This window comes from Strigops habroptila, chromosome 22 (assembly GCF_004027225.2).
Source record: "Strigops habroptila isolate Jane chromosome 22, bStrHab1.2.pri, whole genome shotgun sequence".
Classification (NCBI taxonomy): domain Eukaryota; kingdom Metazoa; phylum Chordata; class Aves; order Psittaciformes; family Psittacidae; genus Strigops; species Strigops habroptila.
Genome location: NC_044298.2, coordinates 2,065,218 through 2,086,443, shown reverse-complemented (window position 1 = coordinate 2,086,443; position 21,226 = coordinate 2,065,218). Strand labels below are relative to the sequence as shown.

General features: G+C 49.2%; 1 protein-coding gene across 9 annotated transcripts in view; it reads right to left on the bottom strand.

Moving 5' to 3' along the window:
• The window catches only part of POGZ (pogo transposable element derived with ZNF domain), a 28,469-nt gene extending 7,703 nt beyond the window's left edge, over positions 1 to 20,766 (bottom strand). For 2 of the 9 annotated variants that reach the window (XM_030473887.1, XM_030473889.2), the window contains exons 1-10: positions 20,431 to 20,766; positions 11,559 to 11,683; positions 5,322 to 5,497; positions 4,475 to 4,583; positions 3,997 to 4,290; positions 3,355 to 3,558; positions 2,476 to 2,585; positions 1,813 to 2,147; positions 946 to 1,100; positions 368 to 468 (exon numbers count right to left, since the gene is read on the bottom strand). In XM_030473887.1, coding sequence (XP_030329747.1) covers positions 368 to 468; positions 946 to 1,100; positions 1,813 to 2,147; positions 2,476 to 2,585; positions 3,355 to 3,558; positions 3,997 to 4,290; positions 4,475 to 4,583; positions 5,322 to 5,497; positions 11,559 to 11,682 — 1,608 coding nt within the window. In that variant the 5' untranslated portion in view covers position 11,683; positions 20,431 to 20,766. Of the gene's footprint in view, positions 1 to 367; positions 469 to 945; positions 1,101 to 1,812; positions 2,148 to 2,475; positions 2,586 to 3,354; positions 3,559 to 3,996; positions 4,291 to 4,474; positions 4,584 to 5,321; positions 5,498 to 6,274; positions 7,489 to 7,679; positions 7,958 to 11,558; positions 11,684 to 18,471; positions 18,630 to 20,430 lie in introns of those variants that run through there. The other 7 variants (XM_030473888.1, XM_030473895.1, XM_030473890.2 and 4 more) reach the window with 7 other exon arrangements.
• Between the last annotated feature and the right edge of the window lie 460 nt (positions 20,767 to 21,226).

The following is a 21,226-nucleotide window of genomic DNA, read 5'->3' as shown; positions in this document are numbered from 1 at the left end:
ACAAGCAACATAATCTCATCTGCTCCAGAGTGACAACTTCTCTTTATGGCACAGCAATTTGCCTGCAGGCCCTGGGAGGAAAAAAAAAATTAGGCTCTGAATGCCACTGGGACTAAACAAATGTCTATCAGCTGCTCCAGCTTCAGAGTGCTGGGAACCGGTGGCAGCATTCAGCTACTTGTGCTGCCCTAATAGCCACCGGACTTCTCCAAGTCCACACCTGGAAAAAAATGCTCCACAGCCCTGCTCCATGGCCCAAGTCTGCTTCAGACCACTGTGAGCCACACACTTTGCTGAAAAGTGCTGGATTTCTGCTTATTTTCTAGTACATATTTCTGAAGTGCAGTCCCTAAACCACTCGTAATACCTGACAAACATAGGGCATCTCCCCAGGCTTGTGGGTGTCCTTCATGTGCTGTAGGAACATTGGCTCACTCTCAAATGCCCACTCGCAAATCTTGCACTTTGCTGCAAAGGAAAGCAAAGGCAGGTAACAGCTGGGGGGCAATGACAGTTCAAGCTTCTTTGGTAACAGTTGTCCCTTAAAACAAACCAAATACCCCCAAAAAACCTAGCTCTGAACTCTGTGAATTGGGCAATGAAATATATGGAGAGGTTTCCCAAAGGCAGCAAAAAAATCTCTTCAACAAAACGGGGGGTTCAACAAAATACTCTGATGAGGAAGCTCCAAGTGATTTTTAAAGCAGATGTCAATCTACTGGTAAAAATTCAATTCTACCATGACATTATTATTGAACTCAATCTTTAAAATTCTCTGGACAAGAAGTTTGCAGAAATGTAGCTTGGGTGGATTTTTCTGGTGGCTACAAAACAAATGCCCCAAGGGGCAAAGCAAAACACGCTCCCTTCTCAACAGATCTGCAGGTAATACAGGCCAGAAACCCTCTTCAACCTGAACAACCAGCAGCTGCAACATCAACTTACTTGTTGACTCATAGGGACTGTGGACATTCTCTAAGTGACACTGTAGCTGAAATGGAGTGGAGAACTGTCTGTAGCAATGCTGACAGATGGTGTGGACATCCACCTCTCCATTCTGCTGATCCAGTTCGACGTGGTGCTTCATGTGATTCATAAATCTTATGGAGTGGAGAGAAAGCACGTGAACAGAAATACAAAGACTTTGCTCCTGGAAACCCTGACAGCATTATGAACACTATACCACAAAGTTTTTTAACAGCATTGAGATATTTCCTTCTTGCTCTTCCCATCAAAAATGAGCAGTCTCCTTCTATCCAGCAACCTCCTACTCCCTAACTCTAGGGAAAGTTAGAGAACAGACCTTGCAGTACAGGGGCTGTACTACTTGCTTTTGAGCACTTCCAACCCCAAGTTGGCATTCAACTGGTAACAAAACATTTCAACTTAAAAGAAAGAATCAGTTATCACAACAGACCACCACAGTGCCTCCTCGCCCAGAAGAATACACTATTTCTTAAGAGTATTTTCTCCCTCTGTTGAAAAAGCACTGAATAAAGATGACAAGAGCAGTTCTTCAAGAATTATTTCCTATTATCTACTAAGACTAGTGATGAACAGATAAGATTTCTCTGCTGAAGAATATAAATGCGATTACTTGAACCACACAATTTTCTTACAGTTTTTGCCCTGGCTGAACTGTGTGATGATGGGCACATCTCTCCCTTTTGTGCTTCAGTTCTGGTCTTAAGCTGTACCATGGGAAAGCTGAAGGGCCTGAGAGACTGCTGCTTCTGACTTGTTTTCACTTGTGCAGGTCAGAGGTATTGACAACAGTGCAGACTCTTCTTGTGGCACAGCACATTCCCTTACCTTATGTTGTTCTTTAGCCTCTTGGTGCAGTGTGGACACCTGAAGGAGGTCGGAACCTTGGGGAAGTTCAGTAGCTGGTTCACTTTGCCACCATCTCTGCCATAGTAGAAATCATCTACTAACATAATGAGCTTACTTTGGGACGAGTCAACTACGTTTTCACTTGGCTCTGGAGCTTTAGCAGGTGGGGACAGTGCAGGGATAGGGGTAGAAGAGGGTGGAGAAGCAACGGCTGTAGTTTTTTCTGGTGACGGAGGCTTTGCAGATTGAATATTTGGTTCAGATTCTAGAGATTTCCTTTTCTTGAGGAATTCAACCATTTCAGGGCAGCAGTACTAAAAGGAAAAAAAAGAAAACAAACAACCACAAAACCCCACACACATTAAACTGGATCTAGGAAGAACTATGTGTACTATTAAACAGACAAAGGTTAGATTAGAAAATAAATGCATCTCCTGGCACCAAGAGGACCTAAACCTGAGGTCCCTCACTGCCAGTAAGGGATGCTGTAGAAGGTCTTCCAAAGGCCTCTCCTTTGCCTCTTTCTCCCAGTCTTATTCTTCCTTTTCCCAGCAGGCCCTGATCTAGTGCAAGAACTATTCTTTGCACTCCACAGGCAGAAGCTATTACCCATTAACTGCTCCTCTTTGAATGAGTACTTACACACATATGTCCTCTTAAAGCTTCAGTGACACGAAACTGAGCATCACATCTTGGGCAGACCTTCCTGCCACCATCTTGCAAATCAAATGTGGGAATAGGAGATGAACTGACTGTAACAGGAAAAACACAAAACAACAACAACAGAATCCTTACACTTTGTCTTAAATCTAGGCAATCTTTGGCATATTGAAATACTTTCCTTTCAAGAGCTGTACTTTTAGCTACTAACAAGACTGGAAGAGGCATGAAAAAGGCAAAAGTATGCAAGTTTCTGACCATCTGTATGGCAAAATATGCCCCCAGCAGCTAGAAAAAGGAGTGTCTCCAAATTAGACTTAAAAGAAAGAAAGAAAGAAACAATCAAAAAAAGCCAAAAACCAACCCAAAGGAAAAATGATCAACTTGACTCATCTGCCCTTTGTCTTTAATCATTTGTTTGCTTTGGTTTTCCATCAGACTACAATGCCCACCTTCACCTCCAGCTGTAATAAGAAACTCGGAACACAGATGACATGAAATGTACGTTAAATCAACTTCTAGAGTTCCAAAACACCTTAGGACAGTGCTTTTTCGGGAGCAGAAAAGCAAAGATTTTATCCTTTTGCCGCATTTCAGGTGTGTGTACACTCTCAAGATGGCAGCACGCACACCAAGATCCCCAGTGCAAACTAAGGTATGCAAGCAAATATCCACAAACAAAATATAATCACTGGGTAAAAACGTACACATAAAGACCAAGAGATTAACAGCAAAGCTTTGTAGGGGTTTCTCCCCATTATGAAACCTCAGTAGTTACTCCTTAGCGTTTGTTTACTCCAGAAAGTAAGCTCTCGGTTCTCAGCAGAGTCAGTCTGTGACAAGAGCTGCTACAGACTGTACCTTTTAATGATGATGATGATGACGACTCGGAAACGCTGGATCTCTGGGAGCCATGCACAGGGCTGCTGTTGGACACCACCAGCGGGCCAGGGCTCTGTCCTAACGAAGGAATGGTGTTCAGGGTATTCACTAGCTTAGCAACCTCATTGCTGTTCTCACCAGTCACTCCAGGTCTCTTTACAGTCACAAAGCTTGCAATACTCACTGAGAGGGAAGGGATAATGCAAGAACACTGATAAGGAATCAGTAAGATGTGGTCCACTGTGTGAATCCCACCCCCATCTAGTCGTAGCCTTGTCTCTTGCTCTTCTACCTTCAGTCTGCACTGAAGATTACTGAGCCATCAATTACCCTGTCCATATATACAAGTGATGAACAAACAGTGTTTTTCACTTTGGGGGACTTCTAATTGATGGTCTCAGAACAGTCTACAAACTAAAGTTTAACTAGTTCTCAAGCCAAACTGGATACAATGGCAGGATTATCCTCATTCTCCAGGTTGGTAAGAGAGATGAAGTGTGAGTCAGTGACAGAGGCAAAAACAGAACCCAGGATTTCTGGCTCAACTTCTGTCTTTTAGCTGTATGTCTGAAGATCAAATTATAGACAGTGTCAAACTTGCTTCTCCATGGCAGGTCTTACCTAATTTGGGGTTAGTAGCTTGACTGGACTGCCCTGGCTGCTGCACAGTTAACTGTCCAAGTGGTGTTGGCTGCGTTGCAGTAGGAGTTGTGGAGGTGCTGGGAGTGGACTTACTTTGCTGTTGTGCCTGGGACTGTGGGACAGTGCTCCTGATGGTAAGCGTGGCCGGAATGACCGTAGTGAAAGTGTTGGTGGTGGGTCGGACCGGCATGGTCGTACCTGGTCTCACCTGGGCCATTTGAGAGAACACCTGAGGGACACCAACTGCTGGTTTAACAAACTGGGTGCCTGGAGCTTCAAAAACAAAGGGACAAACAAGGTAGATGGAGTGATCCGATTCTTGCACAGTAATAGCTGAGTGCAACCTATTTTTCAACACTGCTGAGCTCCCAAAATTCCCAGTATTTTTGGTTTTTTTCAAGCCCTTGGTATTCTAACAAGGAACATGCCAGTGGCTTGGGCTTGTTCCAGTCCTTACCTGGGACGAGGGTGATGGGTCTAACTGTTTGACCTTGCTGTACATTCAGAACAATTCCAACTTGGTTCATCGTGTTCTGTACAGGCCGCACATTCCTCACGGGAAATCCCTGCAGTCAAACAGTACCATTACCATCTTCAGCAGATGTGAAGCACTGCCAGTATGAGCTTTCTACCCTAAAAATCAAATAACCAAATAAACCCCCCCACACCTCACAGTACTATCATCTGAGGACCACTGAACTCTGACGCCATACTGTTCTCAGCCAGCACCTTCCCAACAGAAGGGCCTCCTCCCTTACCTTTACAACATCCTAATACACAGCCTCCACTCGGTCTCTCCTTCCCTAAACACCTACAGAAATCTTCTCACAGGTCTTAGCAAATGCTCAAAGAAGCCAGTGGCTGTTCAAACAATTAACCTGCACATTTCCCAGGCAAACAAAACAAAGCAGCCAAGTGTTCAGCAAGGTCAAACTCACACAGTGGCCAGACCCACCTGCAGCAGGGAGCCAGACCCTACTGGTAAGGTGACAAGTGAGCGCCAGCGTGAAGTCCCATCAGCCCTGTGCTGGCTCCACAGGACCTGCTGAGCTGTGGAACACGGCCAATTTCCTCAAATGAGGTTGAGCTGCAGAATGACTGGGAACACAAGCTAGTTCCAAACCCAGCTACTTCTAAATCTACATACATTTAAAAACCAAACCCCCGCCAGATTTCAGCTTTAGTGTAACATCCACTAAAGAACTGAAACAGGCATCGGATTATTTCTTAACAGAGAACAGTCTTCCAGGGCTGAGTGCACTAGATCTTCTCTCTCAGCCATCCTGGCTTGGAAGGGTGCTCACCTGGGTTGTTATGAAGATGGGCTGGCTGGTCACTGGAGAATTGGTGACATGATTGGCATTCTGCATGATCTGCACAGGTCGTAACACTGGCTGAGTTACCATCGTGCCCAGACCTGAGCTGGGGTTCTGGGTAAGGATTAGTGGCTGTCCACTCTGCTGAACAAGAGGATTGCCAGCTGGAAGAGAGACAGGAACAGAGCAAAAGCCACATCTGTCAGATAAAAAACCTGCCACTCAGTTGGCAGTTTTAGTCTTCAGAATTTGAATGAGTTACTCAGAGCATGCTTTAAGAGTAAACCTGTGAAAATAGCCAACCCTTCCTTGAGCAACCTCAGACTCTGATTACTCTGGCTCCTACGTGCCCTTTGAACACAGCCACAGCAGCTGAAGGAAGCATGTTTTCTAGTCTCATTAACCATGAAGTGTGGATTCACCGGCTGGAAGATACTGTGAAAACCTACACTGAGCCACTACAACCCCTGGCACAGGACAGGCATCAAACACTGAAAGTTTCTGAGCAGCATCAACAATCCCAGAACGCTGGGGGTGCCAGAGCCTGCTGAGGGCTTCAATGAACTTGGAGACATGGCCTTGATGCTGTGAGCACTGCTCAGCACCAGCCAAAACACAGCGTGGTATCATCGCTGCGACACTGAGCACAGCACTGGGAGGGCTCCTGTGGGGAAAAGAACTCCAGCTCAGACAGAGCCCACGCAGGTGGCCACGTCTAAAGACATTCCTCATGATCTGCTGATAGAAAATCCAATGCATTACTTTTTGTGAATATCATGGGAGAGGGGAAAATAAACAAACAAATATGGCCACAAATATTTCAAACTCAACTCCAGAAAATGAGCAGAATTGAAGGCGGCTTCAATTCCTTCCTCTCTACCATTCTTCTCCACTCAGTTTATCTCATTCATGTATTTGCATCCATGCACTACCATGTCCACCGTGCTATTACTACAATCCATGTCCTGAGGACAAAGGGCTTCCAATTGGCAGAGGGAGGTGGGATCCAGGAAGCCCCACCACAATCTTCCCACCGTAGATTTGCAGCATAATGCGACACGAGACTGACACAACATCCAGCTTGTTGCAGGCCTACAAAATGTTCCGACATTCCTGAAACTGCTGATGGCAGAGGCAAGGCTTTGCTGTACCCCAACAGCAAATGTTTCCTGTGGAACTGTGGACCTCCAGCAGCTGCACACCAAAATGTTCTGACCCACAGCCAAGGCAGCTCCTTTGGATGGGAGATGCTTTGCCCTGGCAGTGTCGATGCTGCTGGCTGGCAGCCCTCAGGGTGTACGATCCAAGTGTTTGCATGGAGATGATCCCAGGCAGAAACACTGATGGTGTGATGGGTGATGGAAGACACCAGCAGGTTCAGATCCAAGCCACGCAGCTGCTGGGCCTGCACTGCTTCTTGCCTCACTTTTTCAAGCACCTTAAGACAGCCGAGGGGCTGCTGGAAAAGAGACCCCAGCTCCCACTAACAGAGCATGGGGAGGAGAGGGGAAACGGAGGCAGAGCATGGGAATGCTGAGGTGTCAGAAAGCTCGCAGCCTGTCTTGGACCAATGTCTTCTTGAGGCTCAAACCAACGAGCACAAAGCCACAGCTGTCTGAAGTGGGTGCGTGCTGCCTCCAGTCCCAAGTGGAAAGAGGACACGTTTCCAGCCTTTGCTGCTTTATTGAGCCCGGTGGCTGAAGAGGGTCAGTAAAAATGTGGTAGGAGTCAATGAAAATTAAGAGACAAACAGATGGTACTCGCAATCTTCCAAAGAATTCAGAGGTAATCCCTTCACAATATGAAAAATATCAAAAGGTGATTATCAAAGCAGCTCAGGAAACAGAAAAACCAAACTCTCTGGATAGCTCTATCGTGTTCTAAACGGTTCCATCCCACTTAGTACCAGGTGAAGGCCCAAATCCAGAGCATCAGCAGATGGTTTTCACCTCAGCGCCTCAAGGACCTTACTTGGCTAACAAGGAGCACAGAGTCGTCCCCAAAGCTTTGCCAAGCACTGGAAGTCTGTGTCTGTAAATGTCTTGGCCATGGAACTTCCATGGGAAATCCTGAAGACTGAAGCTCTGATGATTTGCGGTTTCCAGCTCCTGCTGGTGCTCCTTTGGAATCCACAGAGAATCTGGGCAGACTTGGACTAGTTGGAAACACAAAAGATGACTTTAAGCTCCATTTTAAAGCTGAGACCGGCTGACAAAGATCATCTGGTCAAATCAGTCCAACGATTTTGACCCTCTTCTCCAGCAGGGACATGGCAGGTCTCCTGAAACACTGTCATTACTAGAAAAAACAATAGCAGAAGCATATATAAATACTCTGATTCCTTACCAGAACTGCAGGTTCTTTTCAGTGTGGCCAGGACAGACACAGTTGTATGCCCAGTTTTTCTCTTTTCCCAGGCTTTGGTAGACTCTCACAAGTGAGAATGCCAAGCACCCTGCAGCAGCCTGTCCAGGAGCATGCAGTACTGCTCTAGATTGCTTCCAAGGAAGTCTGTAAGGTTTCCACAGATCCTGCAGCACTTTACACTCACTGGCCAAGACAGACGTGCAGAGATTCACTACTTCATCACGGCAGAACGAGGAGACCATGGCAGATATCAGCTGCTGGGAAAGAACAAGTTACATTCTTCTCTCTTCTCCTCCTGCCTCTCCATGCATGATTGTCCAGGTAGCCCACTGGAAATGGTTTAACTGGCTTCTTGGAGGAGGGTGATTTAGACCTAAATGCCAGCTGATGAAGTGAACCTCCTGAACAGCCCGTGTGGTCCTGGACACAGTGATTCTGGCGAGTCCTATGCTTCTTCCTACACTCCTTGAACTCCTCCTTGACTGCCAGTGTGCTACCAGGAAGGCAGGTAGATGTGTAGAAGAGGAGTTTCTTTATCCTCTCTCTCAACTAAGCACAGCAGAGATGCTCTCCTGTAAAGGAGAAGCCATTCCTTGTCAGATTTGCCCTGGCTGTTCATAGGAGAGGTTGGAGTGACAAAGCCTCCAGGAACTCCCACAGGGATGTGCACTTCACAACAGCATGACCCTCCTAGAGAAGAATGCCAGTGCTGGGCCTATCAGTAAGTTACTTTGCATGTGAACTACCGAGGTGCCACGATAGGGACCTCAAAGTTAGAGCACAGTACACCATTGCTAAGGAGCTCACCACTACTGAGACTTCCACCACTGACACAATCCACATCAGAGTCAGTGATAAATTGGTAGGACATCAGCACATCAACACCAAGACTTTAAATTCAACACCTGGGCACCAACAAAGGTCCACTCAGGCCTTAAGAAGAGTAGACTAAATAGCCAGGGAGGATTCAATACCTTGATGACTTTGTTTGCCAATGAATGGCCCTGGGCAGCCAGCACCAGTAGCTGAGGGGTGAAAAGGAGCAACATTTCAGGCTTCGATGGCAGTTGATTTGGACATCAAGTGGAGTTAGCTCTCCAGGGCATTCCCAAGAAGGGATTACTGGGGCCTGGGGACACAGGCTTGGAGGTGTCTGAGAAGCCTTCCACCCTTTATAGCAGAAGCACCTTGCGATGGCTCCTGAGCTCTCTGAATGCATTTCCAGGCGGGATGGCAGGTCCAGCACTGCTCCAAGACACCAGAGGGACGAGGAGCAGAGCTAACAGAAGCTTCTGCCCTAACACCACTCCCTGGATGACAAAGCTGAGCTTGGTGCAAACAAACACCATCTGTGTTAACAAGTGGAAGAGCAAAAATGGCACTAACTGTGATGTACACTTGAGGGCAGAGGGACACAGGGCAGCGGCCGGTCACACGGGTGCAGCAGCACTTGAAACTGGACAGAGTTCTCCCACTTCCCATCCCAGCCTGGCTCAACCACACACAGTTATGTGATTGCTGCATGTGAAGCAGAAGCACAGTATTTTTCTTCTATAGTTTCTATATTTTCAGGACAAAAAGCACTTTGTGATTCCTGCAGTGAAAAGAATGGCAGGAATGTAAGTTATATTTTTATCTGATGGAGGAATTATTAACAAGGAGCCAAGCTGTCAGGCTGATGTGCCATGTGGCACCCAGCTCATCTCTTGCCAACAACAACAGTGCTTTTTTGGATACAAGGACAGACATGTATGTTATACCAGCCAGCTCTGCACATCTGTGGAACATAAAGAACTGGTTTGAGTGGGATACAGGTACAGCTAAAAGCAATCAAAGGAAATTAAAGAAAGAAAAAATTAGGCCGAGCGTCACTTCAAATATATTTAGCTTTCAGTAATTTTTCCTTTCATGTCCTATTTGAGACATTTTAAAACTAATCTGCAGGGAAAAATTTGGATCCAGCAGAAAGATGGAATAAGATAAGCTAAAAGATATTTCCATCTTTAGCTTGGAAATCCTGTTTCCTGGCTTTTGGGTCATTTCTAGGCAGTGTGGTACATGCCTGTGCTCCACCCATTCAGAGGAGAACCCATGGTGTGTGTATAACGCACCTCACGAGAAATTCAAGCCTGTGTTTGTCCTGAAAGTCAGGTACTTCCCAACATGGGTGCTGTTATTTAAGAAAAGGATAAATTTGAGGTTTCCAGACTTGCTCATAACTGAATTGCATCCTAGAGAGAAAAGAACCAACCCAAACCCCAACAAAACCTTATAGTGGGAGAACAGACAGATTTAATGGGTCTTCCTCAGCCTGAACTTGTCTTTTTAATGAATGGAAAACAAGATGCAAGACAACAGCCATGAGCGTAAAAACCAGATTGCTGAGAGCTGGGACAGCTCCAGACACAGCTCATTCCGTGAGCATTCCACACAGTCACAACTTAAACTGGGATGTGACCCTCAGTTACTGGGCCAGCAGAGACTGCAGGGACCAGAGAGGTGCCAGATGTCCCTGTGGCACTTTGCCACTCAAAATCCTGGCTGGCATCGAGCCCAAAAGGATTCCCCTGCAAGGCAAAGCCACGTCCTAGGAGCTGGTAGGGACTCTGCAAATCCAGTACTCAGGAAAGGCAAGGCCACACTGCTTTGCTTTGCACTGGTCCTGAAGCGCCAAGCTATCCTCTGCTGCACCACTGCAATGTAGAGGAGAAGCTACTCCACCACAAGAACTGAAGTGCTCCAGAGCTATGCAAAACCAAGCATGGTTCCATGCTTTTTCACCTAACAGCATCCACCCCAAAGCATTTAAAAGTCTATCACTCAGTGAAGGAGAACGGCCACATGACAGCGACCAGGAACACACAGCACAACCAACAGCATCATCCCGACCACACAGAGTCTGTTTCCATCCCAGCAGATCAGGAAAACACAAATATAACCCATGTCATCCAGCTCACCCTGACCCATAGAGCCCTGACAGAGCTGACCAAGCTGCCACCTCCCAAGTTGTGCCTGTTTGGAAAGTCACTCTCGTGGCTGTAAAGGTCATTTCCCTCTCTCCTCTCTTCCAACACAGACAAACACACCTCTGAGATCTTCAGATAAAAATTAGCAGTCTCTCATCAAACATTGACTAAGAAATTCTACAAACCCTCCTTAACAGGCAGACTTGCACTGCAGCACAAAGAGATCCCAACACACAACACCACAGCACGGCACGAGGGCAAATCCAGCATGGTTCCTGCAGGAAATAGGCAGAACAACCCCAACCCCAGACCAAAACAACCCCAACTGAAACCAATTCTATCAAATCATGGGTTAAATAAGTAATAGTAAACTAGCTTTAATCTCACTAGTTTGATTACGTAAGTTAAGACCCGGGAAATGCAATTCTCCAGTTGAATACCTGACTTCCTCAGGCATTTCCAAACTGCTGAAGGATGGGAAGTTAGTCCCCACTGACTGCTGAGATGTACCAAAGCACTTGATAGAAGAAACAGCATCACTTATTTAAATTATCAGTTCTCTGCTTTTAAGAAAACTACTACTTTGGCTGAAGAACATGAGTAACTTGGCTAAAGTCTCATGGCAAAGCCCTTTTCAAACAGGCCACGCATCCAGCACCTGCAATAAACCCTACAGAGAATTGAGCTGCTTCCTCATGCACAGGACTGGCCTCGTGCAGCACCACATCAGCTCTGCCCAGCACTCCAGAGCTCTGTTCACAACCACAGAACTTGACATTTGCTGCATCAAGCTATCAAATGAGACTGCTTCCTTGACAGGATGTGGCCCATCACTGCCATTGCTCTTGAACACTGATAACAGGAGGAATTCTGGACTCAAACAGTTAATTACCCGCAGCGGTTTTATCAACTGAGTTATAATCCTCAACAACAGAATCTTCAATCACATCACTGATCTTCTGCCATGGCTCCAGCTCCTCCTCCTCACATTCCATAAAAAGGTCCGTGTCCGCCATCCTGCAAAGGGAAAAGAAGATAAACCTTCATTGGAAAACTGTGTTTGCCAGGCAGCAGAAGTCATTCCTTAGAAGAAAAAGTCTCGTGTTTTTATTTCCCAGTATTCCAAAGGAAAAAAAAAATTTAATTAATAACTGTGATTGAAAGAAGGAAGAATCATGGGTTTTGTCCTGTTCAAGGCTTTGAACATTCCCAGATTACTGCCAGTACATGACAGAGATTGAATATCCAAGCCTCAATGAGTAAAAATGTGGGTGTGAGTGTGCAAAGAGCCCTTGGCTGCCCTCAGCCAACCCCTCCACCACAGCCCACAGCCCTGGCTCCTGTCCTCAGAGGAAGAGGGAGGATGACAAGCACTTAGCAACTAGTTCAAAGGGATAAAAGATAAACAGGAAAGGGATTTTCTGCACTTATAGCCATAGTTATTGTCCTTCGAGTCCAGCAAATGTTCTCTTGATCTCCGAAGTACCCAATTCACCTCTTCTGCACTACTCACTCCTGGGTATAACCATTGCCATGTTTGTTCAGAGAAGACACAACTCCAGCCTGTTTTGTCTCTCCTCATGGATAAACCTCTCATTCCTGCCACCTCTCACAAACTTCTCTTTTGGTGATATCTTTGTGAGATAAGGAAGCAGAAACAAAGGCGATCTCCTAAGCAAGGAGTGCACCACTGTTAGTGTAACGACCTTCCAACATCCTAATTCCCAGTGTTACTTTCTGCTTCACTATTTACACATCTTCCCACTTAGTTTGCTCTCCTGAGCACTGCTGCACAGTCACAAGTTTTCATGGATCTGCCAACAGTGAAAGTCAAGTGTTTTCTCCCGGGACCGCATCTAATCTAGACCTCAACAATGAGTAAATCTGTAAGTGCTTCAAGTTAAGAGTTCAATTAAACATTCACACCATCAAGCCAGAATTAAACCCAAGATCATTCACAATCAGCAACAGTCTCAAGGGTCCTGGAGGACATCTCTTCTCAGAAGGTGGTGGAGTCACCACCAAAGATCTCCAGGAAGCTGATTTTCACTCCTGTGCCGAGATCTGATCGACAGACACACATCTCTAATCACTCTTTGACAACTCACAAGCTGCTGGGAGGAACTTCATCCCAGGCTCAGTTTTGCCTCGTTTCAGGGTTTGGCTGTTTCTGAACCTCCCTTACAAAGAATGTTTACGCAAAATGTTGATTCTCCTCAATATCACATTTCAAAGTCTTTAAGCAGTATGCCTTATTCTGGAAGCTCAACTGCACTGTAAGTGAATGGGAATCAAGATATCTAGAAGGGATTTTGCTTTTCTTTCTACATCTGTGGTGGAATCAAGAATTGAAGAGCTCAAATTGAAGAACTTGTGACTTAAGGCACTAAAAAAAACCCCAAAACAAAACAATAAAACACAAAAGACAAAAAAGAAATCCCAAAATCATTTCTGAAATGACAAATAGCAAGAAACTCAATTTCCAGGAATGAAGCTCTGAGGTACAGCTTTATGCTAGAGATCTGCTTAGCAGGGGACAGCAACAATCAAAGAGCCTGAAATATTATCTTCTCTGCCTGTTAACATAAACATTGTCATAATTACAAGACCTTAGTAAATCTCACACAAGCCACACTCCGAACTTGAACGGAGAGCCATTACCAGGGATCAATAGCTACAAATTCATCATCTTCAACATTCATCCTTCACAGAAACATCTAGAAAAAGATGCCGTGAAGCTTCCAGGACAAAGCTGCTCTTTGCTGGTGACACTCACAACAGTAACTATTTGTCTGGAATCATGTTACTGCCCGCAGACAGTAGCAGGGCCTTGATGCTGTAGTGATGGGCAGTCTATAAATAGGATCCATAACCTGCTCTATTCACCAACGCTGGCCGGGGAGGGCACAACCAGAGGAAGCCTCTGCGCACGTTGCACAAATATATTATTCAACACCTCATCATTATTCAAAAGATGCAAAGACAAAATGCTAAAGAGACTGTAGTTACAAGCTTCTTTTGACACTAACTTACATTATGCACATAGTATTTCATCTGCTCAGATGAACTGAACTAAGAAAATGTCTCCTCTCTTCTATAATGTAACAGCTTTGTTTTTCAAAGCTTTGATCTTGAATATTTTTGTATGTAAGAAGCCTTTGCTCAATAAAGTGATTAATCCCAATGATAAATACTCTACATTTAGCTCTTCAGCACTTCGCTGGCAGATGCTTGGTTGAAAATACGGATGCCAAAAAAAAAGAATCACAAAAGAAAAATACAGAAGTGTTCCAGACACATTGCAAGAAACCAAGAAATCAAGGAACCAGCCTTTCAGACTGAAAAGTGTTTTCTCTCCCCTTTAGCTGGAAATGGGAGAAGAGCTCCAGAGGAAGAGCCAACATACATCAGCCCTACACAAATACAACTGGCACAACTGCAAGATAGGGAGCCTTCAGTTGTCGTCAGCTGATGTGGTTCCCGCTCACTGTTGCCATACAGGGGAGAAAAGCCAACAGCCATTAAACTCTCCTGTGAAAAGCTGGCCACCTGATTGCGTTCTCTGCTCAACGTGATCACCATCACAGGGGGAAATCCAGCAATAACGATGGTTTATTTGTACACAACTAGAGACATTACCCTGTCATGAAAAGGACATCTCCTTTTCTCCTATGCCTCGCCACAAGAAAAAGAAGTCTCCCTTGTAGATTCCAAATTTCAGCTGAAATGAAGATCCAATTTATTTATCAGTGAGCCACTTTCACATCGTTAGAAAGGAGTCAGATACAATCCCTACAGCATGTCATTATTCTCCCAAAAGAAAACGAGTGAGCAGGTAGAATGGACCTACCCCTGTGTTCTGGCCTGGAAGCTCGTTGGCACTTTCAACCTTCAAAAGCCTCTCAGTAAACCCGATGCACACTGAGCGCAGCTCCTCCACCCAACGAGGTGGCAAACAAAGGGCTCAGCGCCCACAGTGTGAGTCTGAACTCGGTCATGTCCCTGACGCAGCGATGCGAGCGCAGAGCACCGGCTCCCACGTGCTCTCCATCCTCTCAAGCATCTCTGGCAGCAGGTTCTACACCAGCTGCAGACCACGGCAGCTCATTGTGCTCCTTGAAGTCGTCTCTAAAAGATGTGTGTGACATATTTACAGTTTCTTTCACAGCTTGGTATTATGTGACACAAAGCAGTGAAGTTATGACATACATACACTGTATATACACACACACACGTCTTTAGAAAGGACTTCAAATGAATGGTTCTCGCTCAGTGTTCTCCAGGATGCACGTGCTGGATGTGCTACTCCTGCTACACAAACTTCTCTTTCTCAGGCTTTTGATTCAAAAAAAGTAGAAATAAACCAGCACTTGTCAGGGCCCCACTGGTGGCCCGATTTCTCCTACTGGGGGAAATCATCTGTAACACAATCAGTCCTAAGGGCACACAAGCAGGTCAGAAATGAACGTGTACTCCACAAGCCAGGTGACTCGGTAAAGCAAAGAGCTGGATTTTGTTTGAAGACAGAACAAAGAGGAGGGCCAGAGGCTGTTATCCCAGTATTTCCCAACGTCCTCCCTTGGCAGGATGTTAACTGCAGAGGTACAAACACAGCCACACACTTTGCTGTAGCAACAGCAGAAAATCCTTCAGCCCTGCTCGGATCAAGTACTGGAAGGTTGGAGAGAGCAGCCTCAGCTCCACCTCACATTCCCCAGCCTAGAGCTGAGCTGCTCATGTGGCCTTTCCCCAGCTAGGAAGGAACTCCAGATGTGAATACATTTATGCTCCCACCATCACAAGTGTTTTTAGGTCGCTTTAAGTAATGGCTATCCTAACCCTAAGAGATAACACCAGGCCTTCAGGAACCCCAATCTAAAGCCTCACTGACATTTTCAAAAGAGAATCTGCATCTTCATGTGAATTTACAATGTAAAACCCCAAGTGACTATGCAGTGAGAATCAATCAAGTATTAGCACAAAGCATGACCATGCTAATATTGCTGTTCTTTTTTAAAGAATAAAGTCCCAACTGCCTCCCATGGGGAACCCGCAGACACAGGTGACTAGTAGTGATGAAGGACTGAACAAACGTCGAGGAAACAGTTTATGAAATTTACAGATGGGCCTTGCACCTTCCAGAAGTCTGTGACTAACAAATTCCAGCATACAGGTGACTCCTGCAAGGTCTCACACGGAGCTTTATTCACCTCATACAGGGCTGCCACACCAGCAGCACAGCAGAGGGGAACACCCAGCACACAGAGCAATGAATCTGCATGGGAACTGCTGCAACAGCTCCAGAGAGGTTATTGTGGGCTGATGACTGGGCTTAGGGGGAAGGAACAAACACATCCTGGGCAGGCTGCATCCCTCCACTCCACAAACACACCCTGGGCGGGCTGCATCCCTCCACTCCACAAACACACCCGGGAGGGCTGCATCCCTCCACTCCACAAACACATCCTGGCCACACTGCATCCCTCCACTCCACAAACACACCCTGGGCAGGCTGCACCCCACCACTCCACAAACACACCCGAGAGGGCTGCATCCCTCCTCTCCACAAACACACCCTGGGCAGGCTGCATCCCTCCACTCCACAAGCACACCCGGGGGGGCTGCATCCCTCCACAAACACACCCTGGCCACGCTGCATCCCTCCACTCCACAAACACACCCGGGCAGGCTGCATCCCTCCACTCCACAAACACACCCGGGCAGGCTGCATCCCTCCACAAACACACCCTGGCCACGCTGCATCCCTCCACTCCACAAACACACCCTGGCCACGCTGCATCCCTCCACTCCACAAACACACCCTGGGCAGGCTGCACCCCACCACTCCACAAACACACCCGAGAGGGCTGCATCCCTCCTCTCCACAAACACACCCTGGGCAGGCTGCATCCCTCCACTCCACAAAGACACCCTGGGCAGGCTGCATCCCTCCACTCCACAAACACACCTGGGCAGGCTGCATCCCTCCACTCCACAAACACACCCTGGCCACGCTGCATCCCTCCACTCCACAAACACACCCTGGGCAGGCTGCATCCCTCCACTCCACAAACACACCCTGGGCAGGCTGCATCCCTCCACTCCACAAAGACACCCTGGGCAGGCTGCATCCCTCCACTCCACAAGCACACCCTGGCCACGCTGCATCCCTCCACTCCACAAACACACCCTGGCCACGCTGCATCCCTCCACTCCACAAACACACCCTGGCCACGCTGCATCCCTCCACTCCACAAACACACCCCGGGCAGGCTGCACCCCACCACTCCACAAACACACCCTGGCCACGCTGCATCCCTCCACTCCACAAACACACCCGGGAGGGCTGCATCCCTCCACTCCACAAACACACCCGGGAGGGCTGCATCCCTCCACTCCACAAACACACCCGGGCAGGCTGCATCCCTCCACTCCACAAACACACCCGGGCAGGCTGCATCCCTCCACTCCACAAACACACCCGGGCAGGCTGCATCCCTCCACTCCACAAACACACCCTGGCCACGCTGCATCCCTCCTCTCCACAAACACATCCTGGCCACGCTGCATCCCTCCACTACACAAACACACCCTGGGCAGGCTGCATCCCTCCACAAACACACCCTGGCCACGCTGCATCCCTCCACTCCACAAGCACACCCGGGCAGGCTGCATCCCTCCACTCCACAAACACACCCTGGCCACGCTGCATCCCTCCACTCCACTGCAATGGGCATGTGGCTGCTCTGCCCTGCAACGAAAAGCAGAGGTGGGTTGTGCACAAACTACGTCCCAGATTATTACAGTTTGAGCACCAAGCACATAGACTTTCTTGATCCTTCTTTCCAGTGGTTTGTCAGTTTTTACGCCAGTCTAGATTTGCCATTGTAGATTTAACTGCAGGATGGTTAGAATACTATCAACAGCCCTTTCAAAAAATATGCATTGATTGACCCTTACGTGTTCTTCAGCACTTGCTATAAAACAACCTCCTCCCTTCCTGACAGTCCAGAAAACGGGAAATCTAAAATATAAGACTGAGGGTCTGTAAGAGACCTACAAATAAGCCTGAGGAGATGATTGAACGCACACTTTAGGACAGAAATTAATGCATAAATCAACTTCTCTTGTCCAAGTTATCTTTTTCTCTCCATTCTGGCTTTCCCTGGTGAACATGCAACCCCCACACAATTGCTGCCTTGTTACCCTTGGTACTGTGCACTTATCACTGAGGAGCACGTCCTAACTTCTGAAGAACCCAGAAACCTGACGAGGTTAAATTAAGTGCAAATGAATCCTACAGTAAAGGTTTCTGCTGTCAAGACATGCTGCAATCCCTGCCCTAAAAAAAGATAATGCTCTTCAGTGGCTTTTAATGACTGCCTAGAACTGATACAATCTAAGTGATGAAAATCCACACGGGATGATGTTTTCATCACTGGCTGCATGGCCATTCATCATGAGCAACACCTCTGAAGGAAGAGAGGAGGTGAAAGGCCCTGTGCAAGTTCAGTGCCAGAGTTCACCAGCTACATCTTTCGGGCCAAGGTAAATTTACTTGTTGTTGACTGATGTGGTTGATTTGACTTCCCTGGTACTGAAGTAATTTCAAAAGACATATTACACTTCCTACAAATGCTATCATTTAAAGCCCTATATGTTTTATTAAAGGCTTTGAAGTGTGTGATGCCAACTAATTAAAATGTATTATTACACACTCAATTATAACGATTGTTATCTACCTTTGAGTTTGAACTGCAGAGCGATGAGAACAAACCACTTTTATTGTGTGAGCATGGGGCTACCTTGAAGCTTCTAGAGGCCAACAGCGTGTCTGTAGCTACGTTTCTGCACTGGCTCTTTTGTGAGGAGACTGGAGCACTCAGCACCCTCCTCATGTCAGCGTGGATGTGGGTCTGCTTGCATGAAGACAGTTGGCGGTTCTTTGACAGAATCTAAGCAGCTGTGGGGATGGGGCACATAAAACCATAACTATATAGAACTACAGACACAAGACCAACTGTAAGTAACATTTGCAGAACTGTGCACCCAGACCGAGCTTAAAGCAGCAACAGAGAGCGAGCTCTGGGGTGAATAACCCTGTAGGACAGCCAGTAATTGTACAACTGAAAACAAGATGTGCATGCAGCAAGCCTGGCTTCACGTTCAAGGGTAAAAATTAACAACTGCAGCAACCTGAAGCTATGAGACAGTCACACACAGAAACACAGCAGGGAATACGCGTATATCCTTGCAAAGTGTTTCCCAAAAGAAGCAACATATCCCCCTATGCTCTACCCCCACTCACTCCTGCCCCATTTGGTCTGTCCTGGCAACAGCTGCAACTGCTGCCAAGTTAATAAAAATACAGCTCTATGTGCTGTCATGTGTTGCATGTTCTCCACGAGGGTGCTGGGCAGCAGGATTCATGCCTCTCCTTCATCTCCACACATGCTTTATGTCACATCCCAGCCAAGGGGAGAACCAGAGAGTGAGGATGCCCTGATGCAGCAGCCTGGGTTCCCTAGATGCTCAGAAGAGCAGGACTACCGTAAGGGGCGGGCAAACATCTTGATGGTACCAAACATCTGGTTTTTTAGTATCTGTAGCCAGAAGAATCAGGTGTGGGGTATTCTGCACAAAGTCTTCCAGTGATCCCAATCCTCCTCCAGAAGAGCTCGCTCAGCTGAACTCCTGACCCAGCAACGGTGCGCTGGGGCTCACTGCTTACCAGGGAAAAGGCACTGGCCAAGGGAAGGGAGTGATCCAGGGTTTCTTGTCAGTGTAAGGGGACGGGGCATGCAGGGAAGCATAAGGGAGAAGGCCTGCAAGCTCCAGGAAACAAATGAACACTTTCCCCTCTACACCTACTGGGGCTGCAGGCAGGGAGCCCGGCACCGAGGTGCTGACTTGTCACCAGAGGATGCCACCGAAGGGAGCAGCGAGCCAGCAGGGCAGGCAGAGCCCACCGCTGAGGAGAAGGGCAGGCTGGCAAGCCCAGCTCGCCTCGGCCTCAGACAACAAGGTAATGGAGAGGGGGAACCACTCTGTTAAGGTGGAGAACGAGCATGCCAACGGGGGCTCCCACCCTCCGCGGAGGTAGGCGGAGGCTCCCCCCGCCGTTAGCGTCCCTTAGAAAGGGGCGAGAAGGGCATTTCTCCTGCGAAGGGAAGCAAAACCCACCCTCGGTGCATTGTGGCGGCTAAGAAAGAGAGAGAAAAATAATCCCCGTGCCCAACATGGCCGCCCACCCAGCACCAGCCGACGGACAGAGGAGGGGAAGGCACGACGGGGGGATGCGGCCGCCCCCCCCGGGGCTCGCGTGTGGCGGGGGAAGGCCCCGCGCGCCGCCCGGGGTTTGTGCGGCGGCCCCGCCGCGGGGGGGGGTGGGGAGCGGAGGGAGCTGCCGGTACCGCTTCACCGCCCCCCCCCCCGGCGGCGGAGGGGGTGTGCGCGGATCCCTCCGCCTCCCCTCAGGGGCCGGGCGGGCGAGCGGCGGCCGGGTGCGCTCCGCCGCCCAGCGGGACCCGCCGCGGCTCCTCCCCGTCCCCCGCCTCGGCACCCCCGAGCCCTCCCTCCTCCTCCTCCCGCCGCCGCCGCTTTGTGTACGGCGCGCTCCGGCCCGGCCACCCCCCCTCCTCAACCCCCCCCCATCCTCCCCCAGACCCAGGCGGTTCGAACCGGTTCCAACGGTCACCAAACCGATCCTCCCCTCCCTCCCCCGGTACACCCCCCCCTCCAGATAACGGCTCGCGCCGCCTCACCTTCCCGCCGCCGCCGCCGCTCGCTCTCAGCGGGCCCCGCGCGCGCGCCCCCGCCGCGCTCCGCCGCTCTGCGGGAGACGAGACCGGCACCGGGGGGCGGGCAGGCATGAGCCCGGGGCCCCGAGCGCGGCGCTCCGCGGCGGGAGGAGCGTGACGGGATCGCTCTGCTCCTGCTCCCTCCGCGCGTCCTCGCGGGGGCGGCTGCGCGTGGCTCCCTCCCCCCGCCTCCCCCCCCACCCCCCCCCCCCTCCCAGCGAGGGGAGAAGAAAAAAGCGCGCCCGGCGGGCGGATACACGCGCGCGGCGCCGCACACACACACACACACAAAAAAAGGGGACCTGGCCGGCGGAGGAATACGGTGACGTCATTTCCTTCTGGGCCCCGGGGCGGCGCGGGGATTGGCGAGCGGAGCGGTGACGTCACCGGGAGGCCGCGGCTGCTTGGCCCTGATGAAGTTTGTCGGGAGCTGGAGCGCGGCGAGGAGCCGCTCCGGCGGCAGCCCCGGGGCGGGCAGCGGGGCCGCGGCTGCCTGGGGGCCGCCTCTGCCGCCGCCCGCCTCTGCCGCCGCCCGGCCCCTGGCGCCCCGCCGCCATCGCCGCCGCTCCGCTCCGAGGGGCGCCGCCCGCCCCCCGCCCTCGCCTCCCTCAGGGCTGTCCTGCAGCCAGGGCCGCCCTCCAGGCCCCGGGGGCCGCGGGAGAGGGCTCGGCCTCTCCGTTGCCAGGCTGGGAGGCGGCTGGCCTCAGCGCTGGTGTCCAGCCCCGGTCAGTCCGGCAGCAGGCGTTGTCCCCGGCTTGTT